General features: G+C 40.4%; 1 protein-coding gene and 1 long non-coding RNA gene across 2 annotated transcripts; one reads left to right on the top strand and one right to left on the bottom strand.

The window, feature by feature from the left end:
- The first annotated feature begins 492 nt into the window (after positions 1-492).
- LOC113033477 (uncharacterized) lies at positions 493-3,177 on the top strand. Its single transcript, XM_026187300.2, has 4 exons — positions 493-623; positions 920-1,337; positions 1,748-1,907; positions 2,972-3,177. Exons 2-4 carry the CDS (start codon positions 996-998, stop codon positions 2,986-2,988), a joined length of 519 nt encoding a protein of 172 aa, XP_026043085.1. The 5' UTR covers positions 493-623; positions 920-995; the 3' UTR covers positions 2,989-3,177.
- Positions 3,178-5,390: 2,213 nt separating this feature from the next.
- Positions 5,391-10,689, bottom strand: LOC145432321 (uncharacterized). The gene is made up of 2 exons (XR_013912610.1): positions 9,882-10,689; positions 5,391-7,037 (listed from the first exon to the last, which is right to left on the bottom strand). It is a non-coding gene; the product is annotated as an uncharacterized LOC145432321 (long non-coding RNA).
- Between the last annotated feature and the right edge of the window lie 4,326 nt (positions 10,690-15,015).

Raw genomic sequence — 15,015 nt, 5'->3', positions numbered from 1 at the left:
TGTTGACTAAAGGACTGATGAAACTTTGTGCTATGGCCAACAAAGAGCACCAGGTTGGGGTGTCACTTTGAACGACCTGGGTGTGGGATATGGGGGTAATGCGCAAGCTTATTTATCTTTGGTTAAAAAGTCCCCGAAAATGCAGACAGTCTATGCAAATTCTAACTGATTTCAGCATTCATGGTTTCTGTCAGGCAATATCTTCCTTAAAGTTTTGCAAGAAAACCAAGGTCTCTCATTGAAATTAGCACGTAGAAAGCAACTGAATTGAGACAAGTTTTGCTTTACACAAGCCCAGTTCTACTGAATAATATACCAAGCCAAATGTATAGATACTTTATACTGTTATCTGTATCTACAAGAATTCTTCTAAGTCCTGATTTGTATATTGATAACTGACTGTGATTATGCAGAGGATGTTTTGAAGCAGTTTGTGAAAGATTTTGCTTTGATTTATGGTCTTGACTTTGTTGGTTATAATATACATTCTTTAATACACCTAGCTCAAGATGTACGGAAGTTTGGCCCTTTAGACAGCATTTCCTGCTTCCCATTAGAAACCTTCCTTGGTGGAATTTATTTGGATTCTGGAAGCAGATTGGGAAAGGGAAGCGGAAAAGGAGGTAATTATGTTGAAAACACCTTAAAAGCAAAAATTTATTGAGATTATAAGAAGAAAAAAAACCTGACAGTTTCTTTAGCAGACCCTTGCTGCTCATCAGGTTCAGATATGATTTCAAAATAGCGCTTTATAACTTGTTGACTTTTAAAAAATTGTTTTAGACTTTTTTTTTGATGCCATTATATACATTAATGTTTTTAGTTTGTAGGACTAACCAGTACCCTAAATTATGTGTTTGGATTATTATTTATTTGTGTGTGTATGTTTGTTGTATTTTGTTTGTTTGTTTGTTTTAAGGCCAGTGATCCCGTCGAGCTCTGATGAGGATTGGGACAACACTGCGGAACAGCCAGAGACCTCACCACCATCAGCAATGGAGAATAGACATTCAAGTGAAACTCACTTCCTGAACATCACTCATCCATTTGTTCAGCCGCTACAACCCTCAACTCCTTCACCTGTGGTTTCACAACCAGTTCCAAGACAACTTCTACAAGCCACCAATACGAGAATGTTTGTACGTGTTCTAACCCTCCTGGAAGACATTAAGGACACTCAGAGGGTCCACAGTCGAATGCTACAGTCTCTCCTTACACAACGTGATGGACCAGTTGCTGCAGTATTACCCGAGGGTGCTGTATTTCCCATCCGGACAGTAGCAGATGTGGCAGCACTGGAGCAAAAACTGGCAGACCCTGTCTTCCTAAAAGAAGTGGTAAATAATAATGATGTAATAACAATATTCAATGATTAATGCCTCAATCAGTCTGTGTTTCATGCTAGCAGTTATGATCAAGGAAAGTTGCTGTTTGTTCGAACATGGTCAGTGCAATGAAGGAGTGGGAGGAGAGCTGAACAAAAGTTGCTATTTTTGTTAATAAAATAACTTCTCCAAACATTACCTAGTTATAAGTTGTGCCATGCCAAACCCAAAACTTAAGAAATTACTTTTGGTGAATCATTTGCATTCACATCAGACAGTGTTTGACTTTGACACCTAACTCTTTCTCAGTCAATTAGCATCAATATTATAGAGCCTAATTACTGTGTAGCTGTGCTTGCTTTCTTTTAGGTGTGACTGATGGTACTACTGTCAGTAAAAATATTGTCCTTGCGTGTCCTAAGGTTTCTGTTGTGGCAGAGATCAGAGGGAGCACTGTTGATGAAGCCACAAGAAGAATGATGGCCTTCATTATGGACAATGCTCTTTCCAGGCAATATAACTTCGTTGGGTGCCATGGAAAGCGGGAATTTCGAGGGCTTAAAGTTTTTGAAGTGCTATATGGTAAGTTCATTAGTTGTAAGATATTTTGTTGATGTTTGAATAACGGATGCTCACTACAGCTGCAGTCATTCAGAATCAACTTTTCTCTCCACCATTGTGAGCGGCTAGCTTCGCAATAACAGAAGTTTGACTTGATTGACGCGGGAATGTTCCCAGTTAGCCTAGCAGTCAGCAAGGAGGCTTCAGCGGTGCATTATGGGATCTGTAGTTTGTATATTATTAGCGCCTCATATCGCCGGGCCATGCATAACAATAATAGTACATCTATATAAAATGATCTTGCGGGCCGGATATAAATGTATGCCGGGCCGGATGTGGCCCGCAGGCCTTGACTTTGACACGTGGTTTAGATAGACTGTACAAATTGTGGAGATGAAACCATCAGCTCATGTTGTTCTGGAGGTTGGTGGCTGCTGGCAGGAATGACCACGTTTCTTTCTGGCTTGTAGCATACTTGAAGAAGTCTCTCACTAAACAGTTTTTTGGTTGCTCACAGAATGTGAATAAGCTCCAGGAACTCCAGAGCCAGCCTCTATTTTTTCCAGTGTAATTAGTAACACACTGATTTATCTGATGGCCCTATTTTTGATTTACATGAAAATTATTGGCGCCCGCCTGGCACACACCTCAAGAAGTGGAATCTGTTTTCTCCTTGGTAGATGTAGCCCTTGTTACATTTTACTATTTTGTTTTGTGTTCATTATGAGGTGCTGTACCATGCAAAAAACTGGTTAACCACTTGCCTGTTCTAAGCTCTGTGCCAATCACTGAGACAGCCCACAACACCAGTTATCATTGTAACTATGTAGACATCTTTTAAACATTTGTCTTAAATGTTTTAAGGTAAAATATTTCACATTAATTTAATTTTTGAGTGCCTACTTGGTAAATCATTTTGTAAATAGCTTTTCTGTTTCCATGAATACTCATGGTCTTCAAAGAGTTCAATGTAGGAGGTCAAACAACTTGAACAGCACAACCTCCAAAACAACTTCAGTACTATCGCAAATCTGATTTTGTTTGTGAAAATGCACTAATTTCTTTTTTTTTTAAATTTCTTTCAGGACCAATGGATTGGTGAATGAGTGAGAAGCTGTGGTTTGCTGCATTTGTTTTTCCTTTAAACTGTATAACATTTATTTGTTATTGTTTTGTGTATACTGTGGACATTTTTGTCAACATGTTCTCTACACAAAAAATGTATTATATAAAAAAGCATACTGTTTTAAAATTTCATAGTAATCAGTATTAATAAAAAAGATAAACTGGCTTTGTTGTACAGGTGATTTAAATTATAGCTTACTTACATTATCCAAAATTCCATCTGGGCAAACACACTTGGGGCCACCATGGAAACTGAGGACAAAAATAGCTGGGTCTCAGGTTGGTAACCCAAGTGGGCCCCAAGTATCAGACCTGCTTCTATCCATCTGGGCCCCATACTCATTTATTGTCTGGGGCTGATTTGGGACCCATCATTAACCCATCTGGGCAAACACATTTGGGGCCATCATGGAAACTGAGGACAAAAGTAGCTGGGTGCCAGGTGGGTAACCCAAGTGGGCCCCAACCATCAGACCCGCTTCTACCCATCTGGGCCCCATACTCATTTGTTGGCTGGGCCTGATTTGGGGCCCATCCGGGTCCCATCAATAATCCATCTGGGCAAACACATTTGGGGCCACCATGGAAACTGAGGACAAAATTAGCTGGGTCCTAGGTGGGTACCCCAAGTGGGCCCCAAATATCAGATCTGCTTCTACCCATCTGGGCCCCACATATTTTTTTTCAACTGGGCCTGATTTGGGGCTTATCTGGGACCCAGCATAAACCCATCTAGGAAAACACATTTGGGTCCACCATGGAAACTGAGGACAAAATTAGCTGGACCCCAGTTGGGTTTCCCAAGTGGGCCCCAAATATTAGCCCTGCTGCTCCCTATTTGGGCCCCACATATGTGTGTTGACTGGGATAGCTTTACTTTGTTGTGTGGGTCAACTTTTCTTGCGAGAGACAGAGAGAGGCATTGAAAGGCTGCTCCAATGGAACTTATTGTTTTCGGAGGTAAACACGAACACAGTGTACAGTCGAGTCTTAATAGCGTACTTACAACTGGGCTCTTCCGGCACTCTTCTTGGCTGCAGTGGTTATTATTATATTTACATGCTTCCAGCTCCCGTTTTTCCTCGATGACAACTCGTACCTTTCCACTCCCCTTTTTCTCCCTCCTCTTGCTCACAGACACATAACGTGTATGGCAGTCCATTCTCCCTGCAACACTGACTACACTGCCCATGAGGCTACATTCTTTAGAGCTATGCTTGTAGCATTCTGCCTGTTAGCTTAGCACAACAACAATAACAACAAAAAGGCGCTCTCTCACCCAGGAAACACACAGTAGCAGAGAGAGAGAAAGAGCATCACCCTGTAACCATGGCAACCGTAACGCTGCCGCCTGGAGCAACAGAACCCAAACAGTCCTGACCCGCCACAATATGAAACAGGAAAGTACTGCAGTGTAATCCGTTTATTTCAACAAAGTAACTGTATTCTAAATACCACCCTTTTAAACGGTAACTGTAACGGAATACAATTACTCATATTTTGTATTTTAAATACGTAACGTAACATGTATTCCGTTACTCCCCAACTCTGTATATAATATATATGGATTATGAAAAATCCCATATGACAACCTTAGAAAACATCCTCTATCCGTCCCAAGAACAACTGCATTGTCTCACCTGAATGGCAGGTGTGTTATTTGAAACACTGTCTCTTCTCTGTAATCAGATCCTGGAGAAATGCTTCATGTAGCGTTAATTTCCCCTGATGGCACAGGTCATTTGAGAGCTTCTACCTCCCTGTTTGTTAGGTAATTGACAAGTATATCAAGATGCTGTCATATCACTATTAAAAGGGTATATCAGTGTTTCCATAAATGCTGGTGGTTAATACCACGGGAGAGAATGTGGAGGCTGAGAAGAGAGGTGTGCCATACTTAATATTTCAAGGCTTTTTCCTACTGATCTCTGACATTACAAAATGTCAGTCCTGCACTCGCATTTTAAATGCATGGTGACTGATAGGTTTGTAGCTTGAACCTATCCGCTAAGTGGGGCGATGTAAGTACACCGAATTTTAGCCCCACTGAGCGGCCACGGACAACGCCCCACTGAGCGGCGAAGACGTACAGTTATAGAGTTGGACTCTAAACTTACTCGGCGTTGCTTAGCGTGTAATACAGCCTCGAATCCCGCCGGTCGTCATTCATCGAGGAGAAAAGATAGACAGTTAATCCACAGGAACTTCCTGGCTGACGTCAGTCTTTCAGCGTGCCCCTTCTCCCCTCGGTGAATGCCGACTCCAGGGATCCGACATCGAAGGACCAATTAATGATAGGTTTGTAGCTTGAACCTATCCGCTGGAACGTTGAGGACAATATAATTAAACAGCGAAGCAAGACACGAGTAGGCAAAGTTCTTCATGTTACTCGTGCACGGGAGAGACCGGACAAACGCCGTTCCTTCGCTTGACCCCAGTTGCTCTCGCCCGCTCTCCCGTACCACTGTTCTTTTATTGAGGTTACATGAATATGCATCGGTTCATTAACATATGACGTCTACATACACACAAAGAGTACCTTGCCTGTGTATGTGGGTGTATGTGTGTGTGTGTGTGTGTGTGTGTATGTGTGTGTGAGATCCAGATGTGACCCTGTGAAGACTCCCCAAAGCTGGTGCCAGGAGTCTAGCGGTCCATCTGAACAAAAGGCTCTTATACTTAAACAGATATACGTGTGCTTGCTATACCATAAATCAATAAGAAAAGATACGACCTCTCCTAGGAGGTGTGATCTACGCCGGAACACTCTGTAGAGGGAGTGAACGCACTCCCCCTTCATGCTACACAGAGCTGTTACAGACCTCCTAGGATGAGACATTCTTTCAATCTACAAATGATTATACATCTCTAAGCATATATGGTTAAATATTTCTAAGCATAAATGACAATCAACAATACAAATCTAACATTTCCCCCCTTTTTGACCTTTATGCTTGAAAAGTTCCCAGTTATGAATACTTCATGTCTGACAGTTTCAATGCAAACATTTTTATACTCAGCATATGTCAAATCACCCTAAATTACTGAAAAAATACACAGTTTAACAAATGTATTAGCAGTTATCCCATTACTCATTGATCTCATCCAATGGCAAACTGCATCCTACAAGCAAACAAAGAAATTGTTAATTTAATAGTGAAAATAAGAAAGTAACATTTTCAAAAACAGCTCAGCTTGGTGATGCTTCCTCCGGGTGTGCAAATCACATGTCTCTCTGCAGAGTGGTTTGAGTTCTGCAGGGCGTCATGAATGTCTCTTCCAGTTGTTTCCATCACCGTCCATAGGACCAGAGTCCAAATGTATGTAGAATAAACATTGAGACATGGGTCTCAGCTATTTCCAAAGCTGCAGACCTCATAGGAAACTGCTGTTATCACCACCATAGCTTCTGGTTCCTGTGCTTTTCACAGAATCATGATGTCATCCTTAGACTCCCTCTGCGCTGTCGATGGAGCTTGGCACGCTCCCCTCATCCCTCAAGTTTTCATGTCCCAACGCTGCTGAAGATGATCTCTGATCCTCCTGAAGCCTCTCTCCAGGCCTCAGCTCCCATCTTGTGGACGATCCTCTCAGGCACTCCTTCTCGTCACGCATAGTCCTGATTTTGGGCCTGCTGGACCTGTCTCAACACACTCAGCTTCTCTGCCTACCTCCTGGTTCAGCTGAGTCAGCCGTCACGCCTCGCACTTGGTTGCCCTAGAGTTGATCAGAGGCTGGAGGTTGAAGTGCGAGCTTACCCTACGGGGGCTCAATCAGCACTCCCCCCTCACCACTGAAACAACCAAGTGTGAGATTTCTCTATTGTGCCGTCTTGAGGGTGCCGGGGTTTCCTGGGACCTCGACCTCTTTGCAGTGGCTCTGATAAGTTTGCAGGCAGTTGAAATGGTCCTTGCTGTGGCTCCAAGGTCTGATCTCATGATGGGCCCCAACCAGCTTGACCTTTGACCTCAACCACTGCCTGGGCTCAGCTATGCCTGGAATGTTTCTCGCTTCTCACTGCTGCACCTGTATTTCAGAAAAACTTCTACTTGGAGAGCATGTCAACAATCATCAAACCACATTCTTTAGTTCAGTGAACTTCACTTATAGGCCATCAAAGCCTCATCTGAACATGGATGCACCACTTGCATAGGTTTAATACCTGTAAATAAACTGTTAATCACACAAATCACTGCAACAATAATAGAAAACATTGTTTAATGTTAATCCTGGACCCCTCCTCTTGACTCACGGACACTCCCACGAGTCAACTCAGCAAACCTGGATCCCTGTCTTAAAGAAAAAGGTCAGCTAGATCATGTCCCAGGCAACATCAGGGCACCTCCGCTGGAGTAGCTCCGTAACCCTGCAATAAAAGATGTTAGTGTGTCTTGCATATTAAGTTTGCTTAACACCTGGCTCTCCCAGGAGCCTGCACACACACCATCATGGCCTGGAAAGCAAAATCTGGAAGTAAAATCAAACTTCATACCTGTAAACAATTGTATGATAAGAACAATAAGCATTCAACATCAGCAAGACAAGTGTCATGTGCAGGTTTTCTCAAATCAGTAAACTACAATTATTTTCATAAGTCGCCTCAGACATGGATCATCCCATGTACTCAGGCAGCATTAATATAATCAGTGACTGCTCTTAAGCAAAGTCACTCCACTCATATATTACTATGAGCTCAATAGCCCATCGTCAACTATTCCATAAACAATCCCTTATATATTTTTCTCATGTCACTTGTCTGCTTCAGCTGAATCTTCTACACGCAGTCATAGAAAAACAAACATTAGCAACACACATTGATTATCCTGGTGGGCAGGCGTCGGCCATCCACATTCCAGAGGTGCCATAAAAACACCATAAAGTTAGCCAACCCTAGCTGTAGAAAGAATGTCATTCACATATAAACCCAGAAATCCTGTAGTAGGAAAACATTAACTAATCCTCTTATAAATCACATGATCAAACACATGATTAACCATCTGCTGTAAAAAGAAATGTAAATGTTAGCGCTGCGCAGGTGTGTACACTTTCTCACAGTAATGTCTGTGAGCAACACTAGTTAGTGAATGACACACACATAGTAAATTCACAGACAGAGAAAATGGCATTTAAAAGATTAAATCGTCATGCAACCTCGAATGTTGCTGTCATCTTTCTGCTCCTGTAACAAAAAACACATAAATTCATCCACCCTTTTGTCCTGTCTAGGTAGAGGTTAACCTTGAGTCGTGGTCAAGTCCTGTCAGCTTTTACCAGTCAGTCAGTTTGTTTTTTATTTCCATTCAGTCATGCATTCATTCATTCTTTCTTTGCTGATAGTGGAACCTGTCGTCGCATTTAGTTTCCACTTCCAGCAAAATGACGTTATTTCAAAAAGAAAAAGAACTTTAGATCGGATTACATCGCTGCTGAATCCCTTTTAGGCCGGGACTTTCATTTAATATTGTCCCAAATAAGTAGCTTTCTCCTGAGCCCATTTCAATGTGGAGAAAACTCACTTGTAACAGCTTTCTCGACAGGTCGTATAGCACTTTTAATTTCTGACGTGCAGATCTGCTTAAAGAAAAGAAATAGACAAACAAAATCAGTGCCTGTTCAAAAATGAAAAATGAAAAATAACAGGGATTATCAAACCAAACTCTCAGTGCTCTGTGAAAGTATCAAAATAAAAAGGCCTTGTTAAGTCATGACACAAGCTCCTCATCAACTTCACAACAGGAGAAGAATCATCAGCTAGATTCACTCCAAACCAACCATCAGCTGCACAACTCACAACATAAGCCTAATGTCTTCTTTAACTTATGAGTTTAATCACCAGGTCTGTGCTCTTCACTCATTTAGGCCACAGATCTATTTTATTTAATTTTCCTTTTTTCCTTTCATCATAAAACATGTGACATGCTGCCATGCACTTCACAAAAGAAGTTTGTTCTGACGTATTCAGAGTTGTGTATCTAAATACAGGATTCACTCGCACATCAAAGCAGGAAACTCAGTGTTTTAGAGTCTCCACTCAACACACAACAACTCCAACACATCCCATTCACTCGTGCTAGAATTCAATCACCTTTCATTAATCTAAGAACGATCAACTAATTTGAATCAGCTATTAACCCACTAGGATGACAGGACAACAGAAATGCATGTTCAAAATGTTATCACTAAAAGAGAATTTCCCTCATACAGTAAATTTAGTAGTAAACTTGTGCTGCATCAATCAAGCAGGAAGCTTCTCCCAATTTACTATATTAACAACTAAATTTATTATCTGATCACTGGTTGGTCAAACCAGAATCTTTTTTCCCACAAAAGTTTAAATTGTTGTCCTGCAACCTAGAGAGTCAATTTTTGCATTGGATAAATTCAGTATTTGATAACAAGTGTCTGCTAAATTGACACTATTTTAACACTGATGAAAGATAACAAGCTAATTTTCATTGCATGTGTGTTTGTGTTATTAGGCAGGTTTAATGCATGTCTGTGGAGCTGCATATCCAGCAGAGCATGTTATCTGCCTTTCCTACACATTTCTCTGCTATTATTTGATCACTTCTTAACTAATGTGCTATGAGTCCACTGGTTTTTGCATCACACGAGGTGACTTGGATAAGATGATAAACAGACTCACACGCTTAAGATGTTGTCTAATCTTCATAAACTCTCTTGTGTTTGGAAGTGTTAGTAGGGTTAATGCATGTTGTGCTTGTGTGTGTGATTTTGTATATGTTTCTATTTTTGCAGTGTTTCAGACCCCTTCACAATTTTCCAACTTAAGCAGTCAGTTTTCTTTTCCCCAGGTTTGCTAACCCAAATTTTGATTTCCCACATTAAATAATTCCTATGTGTTCTCACCTAGTCTTCTCACTCTGTTGTCCTCTCACTCTTTTGTCCTCTCCCACTTCAACAGTCCCGGCAGTTCTCCTTCAGCTTTGTCCTGTGTTCCACTGTCTCTTCTTGCCATTTTACTCCACAGGTGGCAAATGTCAAACTCCAACTGTTCAGTTCTCCTCAAACGTTTTCTTCACATGCACAGTGAAGTTTCAGCTTGTTGTAGACACAGTGCCATTCATCCGATCAGTCAGGATGATGGGTTTGCTCTTCTTCTCTGATGCTGTTTGTCCACATTGCTGCTGCTTTGCTGGCACTCTTTGCTCAGGACTTGCTGCTGTCTTTATCTGCCATGTTATTGCTCTTTGGAGCTGCATTCTTCAGGGAGGAGTGAGCACTTGCTTGTGAGGTTGAGAGACACATACACATTGCGCTGTAAATAAGTCAGCCAGAAACTTGGCCTGCATGTTTCCAATGATGTTAAACTATAACTTTCTTCCGACTGCTGCATGTGGAAAATTGATTCAGGTCTGCTTTTCACCTGAAAGTGACAAACTAAGACATTTTCATTATTATCATCGCTGCTTAATCAACACACATCTCTCTCTCTCTCTCTCTCTCTCTCTCTGTGTTTTTGTGAACAGTCCTTTCTTAAAAGCAGAAAATGAAATTGTGGTTGTTTTTGGCTGATCAACACAAAACCTTTTCCCTATGATTATTTTTCATCTACAATATAAATTCTTTCTCATTTTCATCTGCATAAATAAATCACATGGCTGATGATACCATGGTGATCTATAAATATGATCACCAGTTTATTTAATTATTTTTAACCCAACAAAACAAATAAACAAAAACATGACGCTGATGCTACACACACACACACACACACGAGTCAAGGTGCAGGAAAACTGCTCACGGAAACGCTGCACACTCCAGTTATCACAGTTATCAGAGCTCTGTTTCCCTCTCTTTGAGTAGTTCTCAGACAGCTCTTGATCTGATAATGTGTAGCTTGCTCATCAGCTCAGAAGAAAAAAACCGCAACGCAACATCACACAGTAGTTGCATGCTCTGCCCACAGTGGCAAAGTCTTACACTTTCATATTCAATTCAGCTTCTCCATCATGTACTTTTAGATGTTTCATTCAGGGTTCAGCATATTAGTTGTTTTCACAGGTGTGCTCTATATCTCAACAATAGCTCATAATAAGACGACAGTCTTTCACACAGGTCAAGTGCCTCTATGCACTTCATTAGTTTAAATATTTATCTATATCACTTCACCTCATATGTCATTTTACAAAATTTGAGCAACCACAAGCTTAATGTAGATTACTTTTAACAACTATCCACCTCAATTAAATCTATGGTCTGGCACACAGGCTGCTGTCGATCAGGGAAAGCTAAAGAATAAACATTTTGTGTCAGCAAGGGGGTGGGGGAAAGCCATTCACCAGAGCACATCTTAAGTGCTGCTGATGTGGGCTGGCCTTCTCCACACGCTCTTCAAGGCTGGTGTGTTTTCTGAAAACTTCTCTCTCATCTTTATTTAAATACTTTGTGCTGCCAGGAGCAAAGTCCAGCACAAACGTCTGTCACGTGTTCTGCTCCGCACACACTCACACAACAACAACAACAAAAACGACGATGACAACAATGACAACAACACAAAATAGGCCTATTGTCCAGCACAATCTGGACCCCGCGGAACTTCTCAACACCCCACTGAGCGGTGGAGAACTCACTACAGTACCCCACACAGCGGTCTGTATTTCTCCCCACTAAGACGGCGAACAAAAAAAAGTTCGAACTGCGCAACTCTGCAACTTAATGCTTCTGTACAAAAAACCCCACTGGACAGGGGTACTGTCCAGTGGGACAGGGTTACATGAATATGCATAGGTTCATTAACATATGACGTCTACATACACACAAAGAGTACCTTGCCTGTGTATGTGTGTATGTGTGTGTGTGTGTGTGTGTGTGTGTGTGTGTGTGTGTGTGTGTGTGTGTGTGTGTGTGTGAGATCCAGATGTGACCCTGTGAAGACTCCCCAAAGCTGGTGCCAGGAGTCTAGCGGTCCATCTGAACAAAAGGCTCTTATACTTAAACAGATATACGTGTGCTTGCTATACCATAAATCAATAAGAAAAGATACGACCTCTCCTAGGAGGTGTGATCTACGCCGGAACACTCTGTAGAGGGAGTGAACGCACTCCCCCTTCATGCTACACAGAGCTGTTACAGACCTCCTAGGATGAGACATTCTTTCAATCTACAAATGATTATACACCTCTAAGCATATATGGTTAAATATTTCTAAGCATAAATGACAATCAACAATACAAATCTAACAGTGACACATAGGTATTGACTGGAACCAAGAAGCAAACTTTTATTAAATATTATAGGATATATATATATATATATCAAGTTTTCCTTCAAGAAGTACCATGAAAAATGAATACTATATTGTTAAAACCTAAAGTGGTTAAAAAAACAACAAAAAACCCCCAGTAAAACAGTTTGCTAAACCCGTCTTCTGAAAAGACATTTTACAATCGTAACCTAGCAACTGTTTCTAGGCAATGCACACTCTGGATTTCTTAACACATTAAAGTGGTGTACACTGGGCCTCAGCCCGCATTGTACTCAACATATTTTAATATTTTAAGGCTTTTAAGGTGTATGGAGGCTCTTTTTTCCATTAGCATTTCTAAAATCTTCTACAATTTGAAAATCCAAAGGTACTAGTGTAAAGAAAAGGGGAAAACTGTTTGACTGCTCTAAAACTTCAAAATCCACAATCAATATCATTTTTGTTGATTTACAGATACAGATAAAGATAAGAGAATCCAAGTAAAGGTAGTGGCACAGAACCAAGTCCTTAACGCTTCCGTAGTACTGATTGAGCAACTGCTTTACTGTTTACAACTGAGCATCTTCAATTCAATTCAATTCAATTTTATTTATATAGCGCCAAATCACAACAAAAGTCGCCTCAAGGCGCTTCATCCACCTTATTATTATTATTGTAGGGTCTTTACCTTAAAATATAAAGCACTTTGAGGCAACTGTTGTTGTAATTTGGTGCTATATAAATAAAACTGAATCGAACTGAATTGAAAAGTTTACCAGGATAACAAACCTTTTATTAGAGTCTAGCATTCAAGGTTAAGTTATAAATGGTAAATAGCGCTTTTCTACTCTCCCGGAGTACTCAAAGCGCTGTATACAACATGCCACATTCACCCAATCACACCCATTCTCACAAGCCCTGACTCTAAACTTTTCTAACAACATTCACACTCCGATGGATGCATCAGAGAGCAACTTGGGATTAGTATCTTGCCCAAGGACCACCAACCCGCCGATCAGTAGGTAACCTGCTCTACCTCCTGAGCTACAGCCACCACATATGGGGGTATTTTGATGTCTATAACAACATCAACATGACAGTTTAGACTAAAAGCTGATTGCTTACACATGCAATGGGGTTAGGGACCCTGCACCTGTCAGACAGGTCCATATCTTTGATTTTGGCTCATTTCTACAATAGACGTCCATCCTAACACAGCGCTGTTTGCATATGAAACACTTTATCCCTGTTGTATCTCCACCTAGAATCAAAGCAGGGACCTTTTGCTTGCTAGGCAGACACATAAAGCACTACACCATGGTGAATCTGCACTTGGCAGCCAAAACAATAAAACCACATTCCTAATATTGCTGCTCTGATTTGTCAAGGCATAAACACCAGCCTTTCACGTGTTTTGTGTTGTGCTATTTTTAGAATGGATGGAACTGGTATAATTCCATTGGAATTGCAGTAGAGATTTCAAGAGTTATTGCTTTTATTTTTGCTGTATCATGGTGTCCTCTCACGAACAAAAAATGGCTACTTGCATTAAATGAGAAGGCTTCCTTTGTCTTCATTTGTTTTAAACAAAAAAGAAAAGAAGAAAAAATACTTATCTGGGTAATTTTAGTTATAAGAAAGTGTCAGTGTAAGAAATACAGTCTCTCTTTTGAAGTCATCAGGTTGTTCACTGAGCGGTTTTGTAAAATGTCAACTGAGATAATGTTGGTTATATAACGAGATATGACATTAAGATTAACACAGTGCTGTTTGAATATGAAACACTTTATCCCTGTTCAATATAAATGATTGGTTGTGTTGCCTTGAGTTTAATTAACACATGACTGCACCAGTGATCTTCATTATTCAGAGCCATTGTCAGTGTGCCATATCGATCAACCAGAGTCATCTTTCCTTGCTGAGACAGCTACAAAAATACAGACCTTTCCTCAGCATTTTGGTTTGTTCTCAAGAGTTTTTAAATATCACTGAAGCACGGTTTGATAAATCCTAACCTTTAAGTGCAAAGAGAAAAAAGCATTAAGTTATTAGCTGAATTTTATAGATCATTAGCTGTTTTAAAGCTTCATTCAGCTGCTGCATTCTCTGAGTTTTAGGACTAGACCCTCGGTTATCTATTATCACCTAGAAGACTTCACATGTATTTTTTCTTCCAACAATGTATATGCTAATGCTCTAAATATTTATTACAGTACAGTATCTTTGTGTCTCAGTTTTACAGAACTGTGCAAAGTCTTGAGCCACGCTTCATTTCTCTGTATTTTGTTTTAATGTCCCAGAACTTCTAGTACTTGACAGTTTTCCAACCTTTTTAAAGTTCCTTAAATGTTTTAAGTTGGACATTGGTTGCTTTTTCACTTATATCGAGTCCAGTTCTTGCACCTGACCATTTTCAAATGTTTTTTTTTTTAACAATCACGTAATCATATGAATTATTCAAACCCAAAAAAGATACTAAACTTACAGGAGGAACCAGTGTTGTATTTAGCTTAGCAAAGAACCAGTTTTAAATTGTAAGTTTAGGCACTTTATTACCAGCCTGTCATCGAAACACAATTTGTTCCCATTTCTTTGATTCAATCTATAAAAAATGCCTAAGACAGGGGCGTATCTTCCAGGGGGGTTAGGGGGGCTATAACCCCCCCCCCCCATGATCACACCCAACCAATATAACCCCCCTCAATAAAATTATGAATTATCTTGTATAAATAGGCTGTTGGATTTCTTTACTCATTTCAGTTATTACTAGCAAAATAGTTGCATGTTTAATCCAAT

This window comes from Astatotilapia calliptera, chromosome 12, assembly GCF_964374335.1.
Source record: "Astatotilapia calliptera chromosome 12, fAstCal68.1, whole genome shotgun sequence".
Classification (NCBI taxonomy): Eukaryota; Metazoa; Chordata; class Actinopteri; order Cichliformes; family Cichlidae; genus Astatotilapia; species Astatotilapia calliptera.
This window is presented reverse-complemented; position numbering and strand designations above follow the sequence as displayed.

What these genes read in the sequence shown, in the direction of transcription:
- LOC113033477 (XM_026187300.2), top strand. Translation starts at nt 996, where the DNA reads ATGGAGAATAGACATTCAAGTGAAACTCACTTCCTGAACATCACTCAT. An exon ending in CTGTCTTCCTAAAAGAAGTG is followed by an intron (nt 1,338 to 1,747) that starts GTAAATAATAAT and finishes GCGTGTCCTAAG; the next exon opens with GTTTCTGTTGTGGCAGAGAT.